Source organism: Beauveria bassiana (assembly GCF_000280675.1).
Source record: "Beauveria bassiana ARSEF 2860 unplaced genomic scaffold BBA_S00009, whole genome shotgun sequence".
Classification (NCBI taxonomy): domain Eukaryota; kingdom Fungi; phylum Ascomycota; class Sordariomycetes; order Hypocreales; family Cordycipitaceae; genus Beauveria; species Beauveria bassiana.
Window position 1 is genome coordinate 631,426 of NW_007930844.1, and position 21,036 is coordinate 652,461.

Here is a 21,036-nt window from a genome sequence, read left to right on the forward strand (position 1 = left end):
TCCAATTGATAAATAGAGGCATGGTCCTCCCAGTACTGCGCATGGTTACTAAAAAGACGCTACACCGAGCAACCGCCGCAGGATCGATTTGTCGTGGACGTTCGTTCGTGCGAGGTCGCATGAGAAACCTGTGTAGCCTGCCACAATCAGTTAATAATTGTAACACAAAAGAGTGCATTATATACTCTCGTGAAGAAATTTGAACCCCGCAGAATGTCCCTTCTACACCACAAAATATTCACCAAAAAACTTCATCAAAAAACAGAACAAACACATCACAAGCTCCTCTTAGCAGATACCCTACAGGCATCTCCGCTCCCCAGACCCGCTTGGACCCTGCGCCTGAAGTTTGGCTTGCTTGCCTTGGCTCCAGAAAAACCCCCCCAAGAAGGGAAAAGTAGGATCCAAGGCCCAAGAGGAACGAAATGACAAGGGCGACATATTAGCTCGCCCCAGAAGCCTTGGGTAGTAGGCTAGTAGCGTCATCCAACCCTTCGCTAGCTCGCTGAACGTATTGTGCTTTGTCCATCATCCCACCTTTGCATTGGCCAAACCACCCTCAGTTCGAAACGTTCTCCGCGTGTGACCCCCCATTGTTACACTTCGCTTTGTCTCTGATCGCCCGCCACGCATGATTAGAAGCCAATGACGGGGTGACGCCCCTGATTGGAATACGCAATGGGTGAGTTTCAAATCACCGCACGTCCGGCTGCATCTCGGGTCCCTCTCCTTCATCGCCTCCCTTGAGCCAGTTGCCAGAATAGCTACACGTGCTTCGGGCGGAAATCATCCGTTTATGCAACGCACCTCAGTGTGCTATGCTGACACGGCCCAATCATCTCGCACTGTCGTTCTTTCTCTCTATAGACTGTCCAACACTGCAGCTCCAGCCCTGCTTTCGTTGCTAATAGTGTCACCATCACAGCTCCGTCGCCACCGCTGCCCGATCCTGCACAGGAGCCGCCATCACAGTCCAAGTATTCCGCCGTCTCGCGATCCGTCTCGCGCCTCGACGAAGATGACCGTTCCTGGGAGCATACCATTCGTCTAGTGTCCCCCGAGCCTGTGCTGTCGCCGCCGACCGCCGCTCACTCGCGAGAGTCTTCTGCAGAAAAGATCCCTCGCCTTCAGCCCTCTCTGACCTCGCCGCGATCCGCCACCGGTACTGCCGCCCGACAAAACATCGACGCCACGCGTGTTGCTGCCTACGGACACCACCGGCAGACTTCCATCGTGCACGGCATACAGCACTCGAGAAATGGGAGCATTGCCAGCTCCGCCTCGAGCCCCCTGAGCCCTCAGATGATAGCCGCCGCTGGCGCCGGACTCGACATGGACTCGGTCACTGGCAGGATGGATACTGTCACAACAGCAAATTCACCTGCACAGGCGGGTAGCATATCACCAGCTGCGATGGAAAAGTCGGCTTCAGCGAATGACGTGCCCGCTTTCGGCTTTACCCAGCGCAAGATCGAGCATATACATACTAAATCGCGGCGCGATCACCCGAACCACCACTCACACTCTTCTCGACACCGTGACGATCAGAAGACCGTCGGGGAATACGCCCTGCACGTTCTCTTCACCTCCTTCATCGCACAAGCCGAAGAAAAATTGAACGAATGCATCACTGTCCCCTTCGATCCCGAACCAAGTGTCGACCATATATGCGGCCCTGGCGTTGACACCGCTTTTGACCAGCTTATTGTCGCTCTAGGTCATATTGCGAAACCCAAACCGAAAGCTTTGATTGATTCAATGATGCTCTGGCGTAAAAGCAAGAGCGACGCCGCCAACGACGCCCGCAGCCAGCTCCAGCAATCGCGAAATAATGCGCCCAGTACACCATTGATGCGAAGAAACACAGAGCCTACTGGCGTAAGCCCCGCTGAAAATGCGTTTCCGACAGGCGTGTCCCTCAGCGCAAAGCAAGAATACGTTGCCCAGCAAGAACGCCGTTCTACAGTCTCAATTTATATACTGTGTCGCGTGCTCGTTGAAGTCATTAGCCAAAGCAGTCTTGCACAAATCACGCCGGAAATGGAGGATAAGCTGGAGAGCATCATCTTTGGGCAGCTGAAAATCGCTGATCCTGAACAGTTGACCGTCTCGCCCCTGAAAATGGCCAACTGGAACCTTTTTGCCCAGCTTCTTGGATACATGAGCGACATCAACTTCAAAGGAATCACTCGTCGTTTCATTGAGGACCTGGGTGCTTGTCTCCAGGAACGTACTATGAAGAGCCCAACTTCAGCCTCGGGTCGCGAAGTAGAGGGCAAAATCGAACTAGTTTTGAATGGAATGAAACACCTGCGCGTCAAGGTGTCGCCTGAGGAGTCTTGGGAGCAGTCCTGCGATTTTCTCATCAAATTGGGTCGACTATTCAGCAAATCCCATGGCCAAAGAGTTAAGTCCGCCTTTTGCCAGGTGCTTGATATGCTGCTGCGGCCCATCGCGGCCGTGGCTCTTGATAGTCATCTCATGCAAGCTAAATGGGCCGATGTCCTTTCTGCCATCGGGCCTCGCCTCGGACAAATGTATCTGAAACCGAGGCACTGGGCTGTCTCTTTTCCCCTCCAAGCTACCCTAGTTTGTGCTTCCTCACCGGAAAACTTCACAGCGCAGTGGTTACAGCTCATTATGCCACTGCAAACCAAGATCAAGGATAGATTTACAAAGCCTCTTTGCCTGCAGGTTGTTTGTCGCCTGGTCTGGACCTATTTATACCGCACAAACGACAGTCCGTCGAGTGCCTTGAGGAAGCTTGATGATGTCATTCGACTTGTCATGCCTTCCTCCAAGCGCAGTCTAATTGCTACTGATGTTGCTGTCACCGAACCTCTAATCCAGCTCATTCGCATCATCGGCTTCAAATACCCAGAATTTTGCTTCAAAAACATAATATTTCCTCTGATCAACCCCGACTATTTCATGCATAACAAGGAGCTCAAGGTGGAACAGCTTGACCCCGACAAGATCGTGATTGGCATTCGCGCATTCCTCAGCATCATGTCAGACCTCGAAAGAGGTGAACAAGGCCAGCCTCCCTTCCCGCAAACTTTTGAAGGCGCATCAACTTTTGACAGATTTCCCATGTCTCCTGTAATGCCCATGAAGCCGAGATCACCTTCAAGTCCGGCCCCTTCTCCGAAGAGAGAGACCGTCTCACGTCCGGTGCTCACCTCTGTCCTGACGGATGGGGTGCGCGAATACTACTTGAAGTTTTGTGAAGTTTTAGGCAAGATTGCTATCCTATGCGACAATACCTTCGGTGGGCAAGCTGCTCTGGATGAAAAGTTTAATAGCCCAGGACCTAAGACGCCAATCTCCGAGTCCTTCACCTTTTCGCGCAAAGATGATGCTCAAACCGCCCAAGATCAACGGCAAGCGTTCTATGAACTTCTCCATGTTGCTGTGCAGGCGCTACCCCGATGTCTACCCACCGGCATACAACTCAATACCCTCATCAACCTGCTCTGCACTGGTACTGCGCATGTCCAATTCCACATTGCAGATTCATCCGCCGATTCTCTCAAGGCCATTGCCAGGCACGCTCATGCTCAGCAAGTCACCATGGGCTTCGCAAGATTCATATTTAACTTTGATGGACGCTATTCGACAATGTCCGACGGTGGAATGCTTGGACCAGGACATATTGAGAATACCTTGCGCCTCTATGTTGAGCTGTTGCAAATCTGGATTGAAGAAATCCGACAAAAGACCAGAGACGCAGCTTCGCCACAGGGCGATTTGAAGGGAACTGGCCAAAGAGCGCTAAAGCTGGACTTGTCTCAGGTCTGGGCTGAAGTCGATCAAGCTGAGGCTCATGGCCTCTTTTTTCTCTGCTCTCAATCTCGCCGCGTACGCCACTTTGCCATTACCGTATTGAGGCTGATTACCGAATTCGACAAGGCCCTCGGTAAGGACAACGCAGACGAGAAGGACACTTTGAGGCTCATCGATATTCTCGAGAACGATTCTATCCAGGTGATGAACTTTAACGAGGAAAGCCTTTCTGTGGCAGAGCGAAGCCGTCTACAACGCGGGCTACAAAATTCGAATAGCAAAGGAGCCGTTGTTGAACTTTGCACTAGCGACATCTCATACGATGCAACGCTGTGGTTCAAAATTGTACCAAACCTAATACGCATCTTCTTCGAGAGATGTCCATTCGCCGTCACAATTTGCCGCGATCTGATCTGCAATCGCATTCTTCAAATGTACAAGCCTATTGTCTATCTTTCAGAGCCCTCTCGCGGCCTGTATGGTGGAGAGTCCGGAAATCAGCGCATCGGCAACAGATCTGCGGCGGCACACCCCGAGGTCTTAATTGAGCAGTGGAAATTATATCTGATATTTGCTTGTACCACTATGGCCGACCCGGGAGCGCTACCGGCGCCGGCTAACCCCCAAGACCAACAACATTTACGAAAAGGCTCACGCGCTATGTCAACCGATAAGATCGTGACGGCGAGGACCTTGTTCAAATATCTCATTCCCCTCCTGTCGGTGTCCTCGGCATCAGTACGCGACGCTGTTGTAGTGGCAATGGGATCAATCAACATCCATATTTACAGATCTTTGTTGGAGGAACTGCAAGGCCAAGTCGCCCGATGCAATGACGAGGCTAGGGCCAGAATTCACCAACGGACAAACAGCAGCCCTCGACGAAATCGCAAAATGGACTTGTTACGAACAGAAATTACGCACGTCTTCAAGTTAACATCCCACTTCTTACGAGATGAACGTGTATATGGCAACGAATTCTTCCTAACAACGCTGACGGCTTATGCCAAAGATTTGAAGCTATTCCTCATGGATGGTGAAGTGCAGATGGATTGGGAGTTCCAGAAGCTGCGACAATACTACTGCGGCTTAATGGAAAGCTTATTCGAGGGAATTAACCGGTCCAAGGATCCCTCACGGTGGATGACTTTCGAGTCACGAAAGTCGGCCTTTTCCTTGATGGAAGATTGGTGTGGCTTTTCACCGAATCAGAACCAAATCCGCGTCCGAGAAGATACAATGAGGCAATCCGTCATTGACCAGCAGTCCTTGGGGGAGCGCGGAACTGTGACGGCGGCCATGGAGATTGAGAAACGAAACCTGCGCAACGCTGCGCTGAGTGCCATGGCAGCACTTTGTGCAGGCACGGTTACTTTTACGACCGAGAGTGGCGTGACACTGCAGTTTGACGTGCGCCGGATGCTGGCTTGGATTGAAGCCATCTTCAATTCTGGCAGTGACCGTATGAATGTCACTGGCCGACTGGCGCTCAAGAACCTTGTCATCCACAATAGAGACTACCCATATCTATTGGATCGCTGCATCACACGCTGCTATCTTGCTGAGGCACCCAAAGTGCTCGAAAGCTACTTCATGGTTACCATGGATGTGCTCCAAGAATGCCCAGAGTATCCTTGCCCATTTTGGAAAATGCTTGGTCTCTGCCTCTTCACTCTTGGAAATGAGCAGAGCCAAATTCGATCAAAGTCTGCCGCTGCGCTCCGCTCACTCGAGATCAGACAGCAGCGCAATTCCAAGATCCGCGATTTTGACATTAGCATTGCGGACAAGACTCAGGTGGTATATAAGCTGGCACAGTTTGAGATATCAAAGCGACTCGCAAATTCGTACACCGAGTTGGCCTTTCATGTCATTTCCGAGTTCACTCTCAACTTCAAGGATCTCCAGCCGCATGCACAGCGAAATATCGTTGCTGTTATCCTGCCTTGGATTCAGGCGATTGAGTTGAAACTCGATCCGAATGGCGGACCCACGGCCCAATCATATGTCCTGCTCGCCAACCTGCTTGAAATTACGATCAAGTCAAGCGGTGCCCTCCATAATGAAGTTCAAGCACTGTGGCAGGCCCTGGCAACAGGTCCGCATCCGGGAAATGTGCGGTTGGTCTTGGACTTTATCATGCAACTGTGTCTTGAGCGAAGAGAGCAGAACTTTGTTGAATATGCAAAGCAGATTGTCGTCTTCTTGTCCACAACGAGTGGCACGCCAGGTATCAAGGTCGTCGAATTTCTGCTGCTACAAATTACACCCAAGGCTATGGTGCCCAACGAGAAGCGAGACTCGATACCTCCTCCACCCGACGTGAGCGCCTTTCCTTACTGTGCCGATCTTAACGAGGCTCTCCCAGTTGGAACCAAGCAAGCAGGATTCTCACTCGGGCAGCTGTCTTTGATCCTACTAGTTGATCTGATGGTCGCGCCAGTGAACCTGTCACCCGAAAATATTCCTTCCCTTCTGCACGTGGTGACGGTTTTGTGGGATCATTATACGCCATTGGTGCAGGAGCAGGCCCGTGAGATGCTGGTACACCTGATACATGAGCTAGTACTCTCGCGGATGGACGAGAATCTTCACGACACAAGAAAGCAGGCCATTGAGGAACTCATTGACCTGGTACGCGGCCATGACCGCGCTGTCGTGTGGAGCTACGAAGACAGCAATGGCAAGGTGGATGAGCAAGATAACAAGGTCCCTCCAAGCATGGAGTATCTTACGGCCGAAGTGTTGCAAACCTTTGAGCCTGCGTATCCCGGCATCAAGGAGCAATGGGGAAGGCTTTCGCTTACTTGGGCCACGTCATGTCCCGTCAGGCACTTGGCCTGCCGCTCGTTCCAAATTTTCCGCTGCGTTCTGACATCCTTGGATCAGTACATGCTCGGCGACATGCTGGCCCGACTTTCGAACACGATTGCCGACGAAGACCCAGAGATCCAGTCATTTTCAATGGAGATTTTGACGACTCTCAAGACCCTGATTGTCAAACTCGAGACTGATAAGCTGCTCACATTTCCTCAGCTCTTCTGGACTACATGTGCTTGTCTCGAATCGATCAATGAACGAGAATTTCGAGAAGCCGTGGACATGCTCAGCGAGTTTGTAGGCAAGATTGACCTGCGATCTGCTAACATTCGACGCCTTATTGCGGATGGGCAGCCACCTCGTTGGGAAGGGGCATTCGACGGTCTGCAGCCTTTGCTCCACAAAGGCCTACGCTCGGCCCTGTGCTGGCAGCCGACATTGGATATCATGGAGCAGCTTGTGATGCTTCCAAACGATCCCCTTATTGGCGATGACCAGCGTCTGTTTTTTACGCTACTGGCCAACTTTCCGCGATTCCTCAATGATTTGGAACAACGGAGCCTGCCAGCAGATGACATTCTGCAGTCAGCACGCGTCTTACTTGCAGAGGCAGACCGGCAAGGCCTGGAAGGTCTGGCCGTAGTCTTGGATGACTATGTCAATGGCGAAATCCAAAGCGGCAGCGATCTCCTGACAATGTTATTCGGAGCGCTGAAAGAGTACTACCTTCCCAAGCTCGATTTCAAGATGGTGACATTTTTGCTTGGGTTGCTGACAAATTCGATCAACTGGGTTAAAGTCCATACAATGCGCGTTCTTTGCGTTGTGATCCCGGAAGTGGACATGCGCAATCCGGAACTCGCTGGCCATGGCTCTGATCTTCTTTCGCCATTGCTCCGTCTGCTCCAGACCGATCTGTGCATGAATGCGCTTCAAGTACTTGACAATATCATGACCGTCTCAGGTAGCCACATGGACAAGCACCACTTACGGATGAGTATGACGCGCGCCACCTCCAAAGTCATTCGCAAGGAGTATGAACGCACGCAGAGCCTATTTGGTATCCCAGAAGCATCAGGTTGGGCGATTCCGGTGCCAGCAAAGAAGACAGAAGCCACTCGCGCTAATATCCATGCTGCATTCTACATGTGCCAAAGCGCAGAGGGATCTTCCACTGAAGCCACACCAACGGCCGAAGTTGAATTTCACAACGACGACTTTGCGTACGGATACTTTGACGCAGACGAGCGCACTGGAACTATGTTTTCCGACGATGGTCGGGCGGATACCCTGGTTGGAGATCTCGTCACCAAGCTGGACAGTCTGGACGACTTTTTCGACGAGCCGTCAAGCCCTCATACGGATGACGACGGCCGGTCATCGAGAACGGTGACCGAGTATGAGCCGGATGCGTTTGATTCGGAGACGCAGTTGTATGACGAGCAGATTCTGCCGATCCTTCACCAAGCATCAAGCAACACGTCGTTCCAGAATGGCTTTGCTGACAGACCACCTGCGATGTCCCGGGAAGCAAGCGCCAACGCCATGAGCCCTGGCGCCTTCAATATCGTGACTTCGCCCCGGCCCGGCCTGCATTCGCGCTCCATCACTTCCCCGTCAGCGCCAGCGTCATACTACCCACATATGGCGGGCGACATGACGTCTGATGAGGAATACCTTTCGGGCGGCTTCTCAGACGCTGACGACGAGCGACCCAGTGCGGCCGCCAATATTGGCAGCGTGTTCTTCCTCGAGAACATGGTGAACCGGCCGTCATCCAAACCCGAGGTCATCACCACCGCAGCGACACCGTTTGCGGCTGCGACTTCCTCAAACTTGAGGAGGCTGACGAGCCGGTCCCGGGAGGAGCACCGAGCGCGCGAAAAGACGCCGCCGCAGCCGGCGCCCAAAATGCCAGGAACAAACCCGAACGTGTTTGGGGGCGGGCAACACGATCTGCTGTAGGCGGCAGATCTAGTATAAATACAATTACTGATTGACGCAGGATCTGGGCTGAGATGTTGGATACAGAGCATTCGAATGCTTAAAGGATTTCGGTTATATACTGATGTATAATGTGAAAAAGCGTACAACACAAGGCATGTATGATGAAAGCGAGATATATTGCTAGTTTGCCCTTTTTTTAATAGTGAATAATGAAGAAGAGACTTTGTCATTAATTTTGAGGAAGGCCTAATTGCCCTAGATTGATGCGTGAAAGAAGAAAGCCGATATCCGATATGTAACGCCGTCCAACCATGAATATTGCAATGATATCTTTACCCCGCCAAGCCTTCGGGTATTAAATGTATATAAATGAGTCGAGATATGACGGTAGCAGACAAACTATAAACGAGATTGACTATTCAGTATCGGTGGCGCGTCGAGTAGTCCTTGGGGCTGACGACTAGACCGCGACCCTTTTTGGCGCCACGATACACGGTCTCGATGATGTCGATGAGCTCCTGCTTGTCTTCCAGGACCCAGTTGAGTTTATTATTGTTGCCGGTTCCGAAGTCGACCATCATGTGTTTGTTGCGAAAAAAGAACATGATTGTGCAGGGATCGTAGAGTTCTGCGACAATGTCCATCCCCGTATTAGTTCGCGTGCTGTTTGTTCTGGTGGGGGGGGGGGATGCAATGAAGGGGGGGGCGGCTGCACATACCATACATCTGGTTAAAGTCGGGGACCTGGTCAATGTCGCAGACGTAGACGACGGCGAAGCTCTTGACTTTTTCGGCGATTTTGTAGAGCACCTCGTCCTGGCGCATGCAGTCCGGGTCCCAGTCGCGGCCGAAGCGGATGACGACAAGGCGCTCGTCCTCGCTGAGAATGGCCTGGTCGACGTGCCAGCCTGAGCTGAGATGGGGGATGACAACGGAGCCCATGGCGGGTGGCGATGGGGCCAGTTGTATATGGAGGAAGCAGTAAGAGGAGCGAGAGCTGAAAGACACACAATGAGAAGAAGAGATGCGATCGCGGGCAGAGGGCGCCAAGATGAAAAAGATTTGGTGGGGGTGGTCGGTCACTTGGTGCCTGGAGCGGCTGGACCCCGCTATGACAGCTGAGCTCGGTTTGATGAATATCGGCGAGGCTGTAATAGCTGTAGCAGCCTCGGAGCTCCTTTTCCTCTGACCGGGAAAAAAAAAAAGATCAAACGGGGGGTTCAAGGAACAGAAGGTGCGCACAAAACCTACCTTCAACAATCACTAGAGGCCTGTCACAACTCTATCATGTACTGCATGCGCAGCCCACTCGCGCGACGGCAATTTCTCAAGCTCGCGACACGGCCACCACCACTACCACCGCACCGCTCCGTCGCCGCCAGCCCTCGATGGAAATCCGATAAGCACAGCCCAGAGGCAGAGGCCACGCCAGTGGAAGCCTCAGCACTCATTTACCCGGCGCCGGCCACGACGCAACACGACAACCTCGCCTCCTTTATCTCGTACGCGGAACGGACGGGCCTCGACGCGACATCTACAGTCTACGTGGGCACGCACTACGAGTACACGGTCGCGGCGAGCCTCGCACGGTACGGCCTCGCCCTGCGTCGTGTCGGGGGCGCGCGCGACCGCGGAACCGACTTGCTCGGCACCTGGACCCTTCCCGACGCGGCGGGCGGCTCGTCGGCGGTGCTGCGCGTGCTGGTGCAGTGCAAGGCCGGCGCCGGGCAGCGCGTGGGGCCGCAACACATACGAGAGCTCGAGGGTGCGAGGGCGGGTGCGCCGCCGGGATGGCGCGGCGACGACGTGCTAGCGGTGCTGGCGTGCGAGCGCGCGGCGACAAAGGGCGTGCGCGAGGCGCTGGGACACAGTCGCTGGCCGATGGCGTATGTGTTCTGCGAGGGCGGCGGCGGCGGCGGCGGCGCGGTCAGGCAGATGCTGTGGAATAAGAAGGCAGAGGAGAGCGGGCTGGCCGGCCTGGGCGTCGGGACGAGGCACGTGGGCGAGGGCGAGAACGAGGACACGGAGCTGGTGTTGACACGCAAGGGCAGGGCGCTGCCGTTTGTAGGCGGCTGAGCGTGTGGAATACCACGAGGCGAGCGGAGAGAAAACTCTAGGATTAGATCGGAAATTCGCTCCAGATGGCATCGTATGCCTCGTTCGCGAGCTCTTTCGACCTTGCGAGGGTTTGTCAATCAAATAGCATGCGAATCAGGACTGTTGCGGCTGCAACGGATCTCCAGCTTTGTAACAGCCGCGCGGCAGCTCTGTCGGTCTTTGCATCAGCCGGATTATCGGTGATTTATTGCTCGGAGTTTGCCGAGCAGCGAGCACCCGTGCTCGCTGTCCCTGGTGATTCTCCTATCTAGTCCTGATCTTGTTGAACGGGAGGTTGGAGCAATGTGGCTACGCAAGTGGGGTTTTGACGAGCTGCATTACTTATCTTGGAGCTATCCTGACAAATCTCCTAGTTTCGATCCCGCGCGGCTGCCAACCCCGCTCTCCGAAATGCAAGAGGAAGCCAAATCGGCAATTACAGAAGCTAAAGGAGGACATGGCCCTGCCCCAATATGCTACAAGTCTGCTGCAAAGGGTCAATAGACAATTGTGGGTGTTGTGTTGCTCGAGCCTGACGGCGGGTTGAAGCCTCACGAATCTGCACCGAGCCACGCACGCAATCAGCAAAATACTTTAGGCCTTTGTTCCTTTGTTCATCTCTTGGTTAGGACCACCCGGAAATTGTCACCTCCGAGTTCTAAAGCTACCTATGTAGGGTGGGACGCTAGGCTTTGGCATATTCTCCGCAATCCCGCGGTTGACTAATACCATATCCCACCAACATCGCGTGCTTTCAAAGCACACCTAGCAACTCTCAACCTGGACCCCGCTTCGAGGTTCCAGAAAAGCTGTTGGCAATAGCTGGCATTTTATGGATTCTTCAGGCGGTGTCTGATGCTGAGGAGGGGGTACAAAGTGCCCAATGACACTTGCCAATGAAAAGCTCCGACTCGCACCACAAAGTTATGATGGGGAAGGCGTGGATCTAGCACCAAGACGTTGCATCATGGACCGAGCTGCGCGATATGGATGGTGTGCGACTTTACGTGCACAATGGACCAGTACCCCTCAATTGAGCAGGGCTCTGATATTTAGTTCGATAGCTGATAGGTAGCATATCGACATTACCTTCATCGCAGGACAACGTGGGCAACGAAAACTATAAAGCTGCCTCATCATCCCCCCCACTCTCTCGTGGAAAGCATCAATTGACCACGGACACTCCTGCATCTCCTTTTTCCTTCTTCAATCAATTCCACAACACTTCCAACATGTCTCTTCAGCCCATTACCATTTACAACCACGGCAAGTCCACGCTTCGTTGCTTCCAAGCCGTCGCTCATGGATTGTGCAGCTAACAAGGCAAACAGCCCGTGGGCCCAACCCCAAGAAGCTCAACATCATCCTCGAGGAGCTCAACGTTCCTTACAAGCTGGTAGCTCATGCCGCACTCTCGCCTGAGAAAAAAATGTGGTGGCTGATATTCTTTCCAGATTGACATTGAAAACCCCAAGGACGCAGAGTTCCTCAAGATCAACCCCAATGGCCGTCTTCCCGCCATTGTCGACCCCAACAACGACAACCTCACCCTTTGGGAGTCTGGTGCCATTGCCGAGTACCTCGTCGAGACATACGACAAGGATAACAAGATCAACGCCACCAACCCCAGCGACAAGTGGCACCTGAAGCAGTTTCTGCACTTTCAAATGTCCGGCCAGGTAAATGCGCAAACAGCCAGCCCGTACCCGTGACAGCCTCTAATAGTCAAGATAGGGTCCGTACTACGGCCAGGGTGTTTGGTTCTTCAAGTTCCACAGCGAGGACGTTCCCTCTGCCAAGAAGCGCTACCTCGAGCAGATTGACCGCGTCTGGAGCGTCCTGAACAACCTGCTCAAGGGCAAAGAATATCTCCTCGGCAGCAAACTGTAAGTTGCATCCATTGTCTACAGGCAAACGAGCCATGGTGCTGACGCTTCCGCTTGCAGTACCTACGTCGACCTGTGCTTCGTTCCTTGGGAGTTTACCGCGCAAAACTTCCTCGGTGAAGACTTGAAGGCTGCGGGCTACGACGCCCAGAAGAGATACCCCAACTACTGGGCTTGGTACCAGCGCCTGCTGGCTCGTCCCTCTGTCAAGAAGACTTATGGCCTGTAATTCAACGACTACCGGCATCAAAGTAGACAACCTGGTATCGCTGCAGGTTTTCCGTAACGATGAAAAATGAAAAATGAAAGGAACATTGCGCGTCCAAATTCGTCATGTATGTCATTCGTATGCGAACCTAGTCATATGAGACATTGTGTGTGCCAGTGACCATTAATCATCCCACACGGCCGTCTTTGCCCGTTCCGAAGCATCTGCCCTTTTCTGCTCCTCAGCGCGCTCTTGCTCCCTGCGTTTCCTCTCCTGCTCCCGTACCGACTTTTGGTACGCTCGCTGCTCGTCCGTCTGCTTGGGCGCCTTGAGGCCCAGCCCCGCGGCGATGAGCCTGCGCGCCACCGCATCCGTCTTTTCCGGTCTACGGCCTCCGCCGTCGCGGGCCGAAAACGATTGCGGCGAGCCACCCTGATGGCTCCATGCGTCGTCGGCATCCCCAAACGAGGGTGTCGCCGGCGTGGGAGGAGGAGGAGGAGGAGGAGGAGGAGGCGCGGCGGGCGTGGCCTCGGTCGAGGATGTGGCCTTGGGCGACGTTGGTTCGTCTGGCTCGGAGACGTCCTCGTCTTCCCATGAGTCGGCTACTTCTTGTTTTGGTTTGCTCTTGCTGCCCTGTTTGCTTTTTGGGAGACTCGAACTGGAGAGCTTGGAGCACATTCTATCGTTATTGGACGCCATGGCAAAAACACAATTGTTGTACTCAGACTGCCAAGAGGTGCAAGAGGCCGGAGAGGCCAAAGAGGCCAATAGAGAAAGACGAGTCAGTTCTGTCTCAACACGACAACCGTATATAATTATAGAACTCGAGGCCGATTGTATGTCTTTTCATATCAGCAGTCGGGATGGATTTTCGGGAATGCAATGCAGGATTTAAACCTACCCCAGACTGTCGGTACCTACAGCCCTGTGGTGGATCGTTACAGTGAACAGAGCGATTCCTACAGCAGCCTAGCGCTGGTGTCATAAAGCCGGCTTTTAACCGATGGAAGCTTCTGTGGGAATTTGCGCTACAGCTCCGCCGACTTGGCCCGCCGATTGCATTATTAAGTCGGTCTTTAGGCACATGCGCTCCTACATAGCACGCCACCTTCATCATTCTACAACGGCACAGGCTTGTTTTGGATCAATTCTCATCATACCAGGCCCTTTGTCCGTCTGGAGCTCAGAACTGACTCTACAATCACCCATTGGGAAGTTGGTCAGCTGCTTTGGCCGATTCACCTGCCCCCCCGACGTCCGCCCGAGTCTCGATAACCTCGTGAGTGCTCCGAGCCTGCTCTCGGAGCTCCTCCACTCGCACCGCACAACCCGCCGCCATGATCCCGCGGTCACGCATCTCCGGGCGTCTCTTTCTCAGGCGCTCGTCTTCTCGTGCCGTGCCATCGTCGACTGGCGCGCGAGCAGCTGCTGGCTTCCCAGCCGTTGCGCACTACACACAGCAGCATGCCTGCGCTCGGAGATTGCAACCCGCGCCCACCCAACATCGGATACCCGCGCTTTCCTTCTCGACTTCGGCATCTCTAGGCAAAGAAAAGGACAAGCCGAGCAAGTTTTTCGACTCATCGGCCGAGCCCGAGTCCACCGAGCCCCTCTCCGAAGAAGAGGTCAAGGCCAACCTCGAGAATAAGAAGAAGGAGGCTGTGGCTGCTGAAAAGGCCACCAACGAATCCAAGGAAATCAACACCGACGCCAACGTCTCTGCTAAAACCGACAATAGTGCTTCACAAGCACAGGACAGTAAGACTGGCAGTAGCGCAGGGGGTGCTGCTGGCGCTGGTTCCGGGGATGGCTCTGGTGACGGAGGCAAACGAGGGCGCAAGACTTCAGAGAAGGCCCTCCAAAAACCCGTCGTGCCTGATGTCTACCCTCAAGTGCTAGCCATCCCGATCGCTCGCCGACCACTATTCCCTGGTTTCTACAAAGCCATTACCATCAAGGACCCCGATGTCGCCACCGCCATTACCGAGTCGATCAAGCGCGGCCAGCCGTATGTCGGTGCTTTCCTTTTCAAGGACGAAAACGAAGACGACGATATTATCCGAAATGTCGAAGATGTATATGACGTCGGTGTTTTTGCTCAGATTACGAGCGCTTTCCCCATCCATGGCCAAGAAGGCGCCCTTACTGCCATCCTATACCCACACCGCCGAATCAAGCTCTCCAGTCTCATTCCCCCGACACCCCAGCAGCAGCAGGAAGCTAAAAAGGCCGAGACAAAGAAGGAAGCCGAAGTCCCTGAGCCCATCCCCGCCAAGCCCGCTACCGGGGAAGCTCCCGTCACGGACAAGAAGGGAGATGTCGTCGCCAGCTTCGAAGAGACAGCCGTTGACAAGAAGCCCGACCAGGTCGCTGAAAAATACGAGCCCACATCATTCCTCAAAAAGTACCCCGTTAGCCTGGTGAACGTTGAGAATCTTGCAGACGAGCCCTACGACCCCAAGAGCCCCGTTATTCGAGCCGTCACAAACGAGATTGTCAACGTCTTCAAGGAGGTTGCTACGATGAACAACTTATTTAGAGATCAGATTTCCACATTCTCCATGAGCCAGTCTACCGGCAATGTGACTTCGGAACCGGCCAAACTGGCGGACTTTGCTGCCGCCGTGTCCTCGGGAGAGCAGACCGAACTGCAGGAAGTCTTGGCTTGCATGAATGTCGAGGAGCGCATGCAAAAGGCGTTGATTGTGCTCAAGAAGGAGCTCATGAATGCGCAACTGCAATCCAAAATCACCAAGGATGTTGAGAGCAAGATTAGCAAGCGTCAACGCGAATACTGGCTGATGGAGCAGATGAAGGGTATTCGTCGCGAGCTCGGCCTCGAGTCTGACGGCAAGGACAAGCTTGTCGAAAAGTTCAAGGAAAAGGCTGGCAAATTGGCCATGCCTGATGCCGTGCGCAAGGTCTTTGATGAGGAGGTTAATAAGCTCGCTCATCTCGAGACTGCCGCCTCGGAATTCAATGTCACAAGAAACTACCTAGACTGGTTGACGCAGATTCCTTGGGGCCAGCGCAGTGCTGAGAACTTTGGCATTCCCAACGCGGTCAAGGTTCTTGACGAGGATCACTATGGTCTTCAAGATGTCAAGGACCGTATCCTGGAATTCATTGCCGTCGGAAAGCTACGTGGTTCCGTCGAAGGCAAGATTCTCTGCTTCGTTGGTCCACCTGGTGTTGGCAAGACAAGTATCGGCAAGTCTATTGCTCGCGCTTTGAACCGCGAATATTACCGCTTCAGTGTGGGTGGTCTCACGGATGTTGCTGAAATCAAAGGTCACCGCAGAACCTATGTTGGTGCCCTGCCCGGCCGTATTATCCAGGCCCTGAAGAAGTGTCAGACGGAAAATCCACTCATCCTGATTGATGAAATCGACAAAATTGGCCGTGGATATCAGGGTGATCCTTCATCTGCACTTCTGGAGCTGCTAGACCCCGAGCAGAACAACTCGTTCCTGGACCACTATATGGATGTACCCGTTGACCTGTCCAAGGTTCTCTTTGTGTGCACCGCGAACATGACCGACACTATTCCTCGACCGCTGCTCGACCGTATGGAGCTAATCACCCTTTCTGGCTACGTTGCAGACGAGAAGAAGGCCATCGCCAACAAGTATCTTGCTCCAGCCGCCAAGGACGCGGCAGGTCTCAAGGACGCCAAGGTCATTCTCACGGATGAAGCCATCGAGGAACTGATTAAAGCATACTGCCGCGAATCAGGCGTGCGCAACCTGAAGAAGCAGATTGAAAAAGTCTACCGCAAGTCTGCGCTCAAAATTGTGCAGGATCTCGGGGAGGAAGCCATCCCCGAAGAGGAGGCGCTTACAGAAGAGGGCAAGGAGGCGGCTGAAGAGTCTACCAAGAAGGCTGAAGAGACATCACAGTCTGACGGCAAGGAGCAGCCTAGCACGGAAGCAAACGAAAAGGAGACAACCGAGAAGCCGCGCAAGGCTCTCGCGGTGCCCGACTCGGTTGAAGTGTCCATCGGCAAGGACAATCTGACCGATTATATTGGACCCCCCGTGTTCACTTCTGACCGTCTCTACGAAGTCAGCCCTGCTGGTGTCGCCATGGGCCTGGCATGGACACAGATGGGCGGTGCTGCCATGTACATTGAATCTATTCTGCAGTCGCCTCTTCGCCAGAGCACGCGTCCCGGCATGGAGATTACGGGTAACCTTAAGTCGGTTATGAAGGAGTCAACGGCCATTGCCTACTCTTTCGCCAAATCGTTCATGGTGACCAAGTTTCCTGACAATGACTTTTTCGACAAAGCCAAGATGCATCTGCACGTGCCCGACGGCGCGGTGCCCAAAGATGGCCCCTCGGCGGGCATCACCATGGCAACGTCGCTACTGTCGCTGGCGCTCGAGGCGCCCGTCAACCCAACCGTGGCCATGACGGGCGAGCTGACGCTGACGGGCAAGGTGCTGCGCATCGGCGGCTTGCGAGAGAAGACGGTGGCGGCGCGCCGCGCGGGCTGCACCACCATCATCTTCCCCAAAGACTGCATGTCGGACTGGCTCGAGCTGCCGGCGGCCATCAAGGAGGGCATCGAGGGTCACCCAGTTGAGTGGTACACAGAGGTCTTTGACCTCGTCTTTCCGGACCTCGATCGCGCCGCGGCCAACAGCAGCAGAGTGGTCAAGGATGGCAAGAAGACGAGCGAAGACGACGAATAAGCAAGTGGCGCAAGACCGGCTGCATGCCTAATGACTTGACTACTACTGGTCATGCTGTACGATACATAGAGGATGACAAGCGGCCATGGCTGGTTTTCGGTGGCGTCACACCCGACGTGTCACCATGACTCGTGGTACACAGGGAACAAGAATGATGTCTGAAAGAAGATCTGCATCACGCAAAAGCTTTCAAAAATTATATAGAAAAAATCAGACTGGGGCATGGTTGCACAGGCTGCTGCTCCATATTCTTCTCCCGATGTGCACGTTCCCGTGCTGTGGTACCCCGGGGAGTTCAACCAACCACCACCACTGTGTGAAAGACTTGGTGGCTGGGAAAAGGGAGAAGAAGCAGGAATAAAAGGTCAACTGACGGGTTGGAATTCAAAGCCAGCTGAAGAATCGGAGAAGCAAAGAAGCAAAGGAGACGAACAAAGGCCACGTATGAGTCAAAAGTGTTGCACAAAACCCCCCTCTACCACCAAAAGCCAACCTGGCCACGTTCTTGATGACCTCATATCTATAATTTTGCCACTGATTCGTTTCTCCGTTTCCCCCCCTTTCTTCTACTTCTGAATCAGTCTGCTTTTGTCGCATGCTTGCATCAGATGGAAATGGTGTACCGTTTGTGTATTTGTATATTATACGATGGGATGCGGGGGAGTATTTGATGTATAAAAAAGAAGACGCACACATTTTTGCTGCATCTAGAAAGAAATTTTTCTATAAAAATAATGGTAGAATATCAAATAAATCAGATTCTTTTCTTACATTTCCCGCTTCACATTTCTCATTTCACATGTCTACAGATGATTATTAAAGTGGCTTTCACAACTAATTATCAGCATACATTCTTATGGTAACCCACGTGGGTCGAAAAAGTGTGCAATGCTGCACGCATGCGGCGCAACATGAGCTGCACCTCACGCTTGGGGGAAATGCGGACAGTTATATAATGTCGAATGCCATCATCGCGCGCATAAGAGAAGAAGAGAAAAGAAAAAAGGACAAGCATGAGAAAAACTTCCCCGAGATGCAGTGCTGTTTTCTGCTGCGCAACGTGGGACGTGGGAGCCGCAGGGCAGGTCGCGCACATCGCGATTTGCGCGACCAGCGCTGATGTCTGGCCTTTTTTCTTCGTGATTGTCGCCCCAGTGTAAATGGAGCTCCCGGAAAGTCAGGGCTAAGACCCGGCAAGGCAACGCAGGGAAAAAAGACGAACAACTAAAAGGCGGACGGCAGCGGGACGTGCCTAGCCTGGCAACGCGTATCCGCTTTCCAAAGCTTGACGTCTTTGTGTGGTTTGGGGCGGTGACAAGTTCATTGGTTATCTTGACCCGCCTGACTTGCCGTATTAAAATACTCTACATTTCTTTGTTCTTTTTGAAAATGGAAAGAACTCTTCTAGCGGGCTTCTTTGCGCCTTGTGTGCCTTGTTGAGGCTGTTAGTTAAAGTCAAGTAGAAAGGCTGGAACGCAGACAGTCTCACCAGGGCTGAATTGTCCTCGACGGGCCGGAGAGCTTGTTAGTCCCCCGCCGAGACAGGAATGATGGAATAATGCTGTGAGGTTGGCAAGCGCCCAGCGCCACTTTATGCACGTCTACCCGATATTGGGGAATGCGTCGGGCGCCGCCTTGCGCGAGAACCCAAGGCGAGCCTTACTATGGGGGCATACAGAGACAAGCGCGCCAGCTATTCAAACGAGGAGCACGATGCTTGGATGCTAAGGAACAGAGGCGCATGCATGTGGTAGTCTGACGTGGTTAAATCTCACGCCAACCACATCAGCCATCAACTAGTCTCGATATCCACTTGGCGCGTCGTTGGGCACGTATATGAAGGAGCGCTCTGGGCTTGTCAGGGCCTTTTTGCGGCTTGGGAGTGTATAATGACGCAGGCCAAATGGCTGCATGAACAGTCCTTTCTTCTCCGGAGACGGACGCTGCATGTACGAGGAGAGATCCCGTCTCGATGCTGCAGGGCTCGAGGATATGGATATGGCTTCTGAGTAGACGACTCAATCGGCGCCGTCTCTATGTCTGGTCTCGAATGATACGTCGGCTTCGACTGAACCAAGACACCAAAGTTGATAGAACTTTTTGGTGTTTCTTGGTGTAATTTTGGAGGGGGATCGGCACGGGCGCTAGCGAGGGACTAACTGCTCAAGTGCCGGACGAATCCTGATGCGGAGCCGGGAGTCAAGTGAAGTCAGAGGCGAGGCCATCGCTCAAGTGTCCAAGGCGATATAATGCGAGATTGTTGCGAGGTTGACACGGCTCCAGTGTTGTTTCTGATTATGTACAATCATGGTTGCGCGAGGCCAATTGACTCAGAGCTGTGCATAACGGGCTGGAGCTGAGTGGTTGGCAGTCATAATTACCTCTGCTGAACCCCGTCCGAATCACTTCTGAGACCGATCATGAGCCAAAAGCGTACATGTAAGGGAACAGCTGTGCATCGTTGTACATGTTAGTTTTTAACAGTGGTCGCACGATGCAGCGCTTGGTCGTGTCCCTACGGTCCATGCGTGCTGTTGTGGACGGTATTCGTTTGGTAGCGTTGCGGGCACCAAGAGCGCCGAGAGAAACGCGCCATGACGATGAGGGCGTTTCAGCGTGGCAGAGCACGGAGTAGACGAGCAAGAACCGGGGCACGGCCAAGGTGAGTATGGCTAGATGAAGGCAGACGGCAGACGTCGGTGGTTGACGGGTGTAACAAAGATGCAGTCGGTGGGCGCGGTGCAAGTTATGTGTCAGAATGCAGAGCGAGCAGCTCGGCCAGTCCGCCCTCGTCGCATGGTACTTATTGGTGTAACAAGTGGGAGCGTGAGAGAGGGAGGAAGGGTGGGTTGGTAAGTCGATAGCGGCGTGGCTCATTACTGGTGTTCTGGGCGGCGAGCAAAATATTACTTGGGTTTCAGAGAGCGGGATTGGTGCGGAGGCGGATATCGTGCATGAAGACGGGACGGACGTCGCTGGAGCCAGCGGGAGAGGTTGCGATGCAGGTGGAAAGCTAAACGTGTGGGCGATGGAGGCGATGGAGGTAGTTCATGGTTGATACGCAGACGTGTGGCTAGGCGATGGTACAGATAAAAGAGAAAGAGAAAAATAGATAGGTTGTTGTCTTGTGTAGAGTTGATGTAGATGATAGACTCAAGACGACAATGGCAGGCAGGTGTTTGCGCGAGCACCCTCCTTCCTTCCTGCCGACTTCTTTTTTTAATCTAGTTAGCGATAAGAGAATTAGGCATAGTCATTGAATAGGCGCATCAAGTTTCCCGTATAGAGGGTTTTTTGTCTAGAATGGTGCCGGCAAAATCAGTGAATAGTGGCGTTAATGATATCTTATGAGTGGCTCGCAGGAACCGCTGCCGTTTGCCTTGGGCGGCCGTTTGCCCCCTCATCACTGTTTCCCCGCCTGCTGGTCCGTGCCAGCTGCCGGCCAACCAGCCCACTTGCTGCCCCTCTTCCTGCCACCTTCTCCCGCTCGTCGTGTCACACCAGCCAACCAACCAGCCGGAGGAAGGAGCCCTTTCTTCAGGCCCCTGCCCCCTACTTACGCCCCATTCTGTTGTTTGCATGTCTTTTTTTTTTT

The 21,036-nt window shown here is 53.4% G+C and overlaps 6 protein-coding genes across 6 annotated transcripts; 4 read left to right on the plus strand and 2 right to left on the minus strand.

Moving 5' to 3' along the window:
* Nucleotides 1–678: 678 nt before the first annotated feature.
* On the plus strand, nucleotides 679–8,654 carry BBA_04198 (cell morphogenesis protein PAG1; the record flags this gene model as incomplete). Its single annotated transcript, XM_008599295.1, has 3 exons — nucleotides 679–682; nucleotides 926–8,567; nucleotides 8,612–8,654. 3 exons carry the CDS (start codon nucleotides 679–681, stop codon nucleotides 8,652–8,654), a joined length of 7,689 nt encoding a protein of 2,562 aa, XP_008597517.1.
* A 318-nt stretch (nucleotides 8,655–8,972) lies between these two features.
* BBA_04199 (mitosis protein DIM1) lies at nucleotides 8,973–9,495 on the minus strand (the record flags this gene model as incomplete). Its single annotated transcript, XM_008599296.1, has 2 exons — nucleotides 8,973–9,181; nucleotides 9,273–9,495. 2 exons carry the CDS (start codon nucleotides 9,493–9,495, stop codon nucleotides 8,973–8,975), a joined length of 432 nt encoding a protein of 143 aa, XP_008597518.1.
* Nucleotides 9,496–9,840: 345 nt separating this feature from the next.
* Nucleotides 9,841–10,629, plus strand: BBA_04200 (Protein of unknown function DUF2034; the record flags this gene model as incomplete). Its single annotated transcript, XM_008599297.1, has 1 exon — nucleotides 9,841–10,629. The coding sequence occupies one exon, from the start codon at nucleotides 9,841–9,843 to the stop codon at nucleotides 10,627–10,629; it is 789 nt and encodes a 262-aa protein (XP_008597519.1).
* A 1,253-nt stretch (nucleotides 10,630–11,882) lies between these two features.
* BBA_04201 (glutathione S-transferase II) lies at nucleotides 11,883–12,765 on the plus strand (the record flags this gene model as incomplete). The annotated part of the gene is made up of 5 exons (XM_008599298.1): nucleotides 11,883–11,931; nucleotides 11,982–12,046; nucleotides 12,105–12,329; nucleotides 12,385–12,536; nucleotides 12,597–12,765. The coding sequence occupies 5 exons, from the start codon at nucleotides 11,883–11,885 to the stop codon at nucleotides 12,763–12,765; spliced, it is 660 nt and encodes a 219-aa protein (XP_008597520.1).
* Nucleotides 12,766–12,927: 162 nt separating this feature from the next.
* Nucleotides 12,928–13,443, minus strand: BBA_04202 (uncharacterized protein; the record flags this gene model as incomplete). Its single annotated transcript, XM_008599299.1, has 1 exon — nucleotides 12,928–13,443. One exon carries the CDS (start codon nucleotides 13,441–13,443, stop codon nucleotides 12,928–12,930), a length of 516 nt encoding a protein of 171 aa, XP_008597521.1.
* Nucleotides 13,444–14,081: 638 nt separating this feature from the next.
* Nucleotides 14,082–17,441, plus strand: BBA_04203 (ATP-dependent protease La; the record flags this gene model as incomplete). Its single annotated transcript, XM_008599300.1, has 1 exon — nucleotides 14,082–17,441. The coding sequence occupies one exon, from the start codon at nucleotides 14,082–14,084 to the stop codon at nucleotides 17,439–17,441; it is 3,360 nt and encodes a 1,119-aa protein (XP_008597522.1).
* Nucleotides 17,442–21,036: the final 3,595 nt, after the last annotated feature.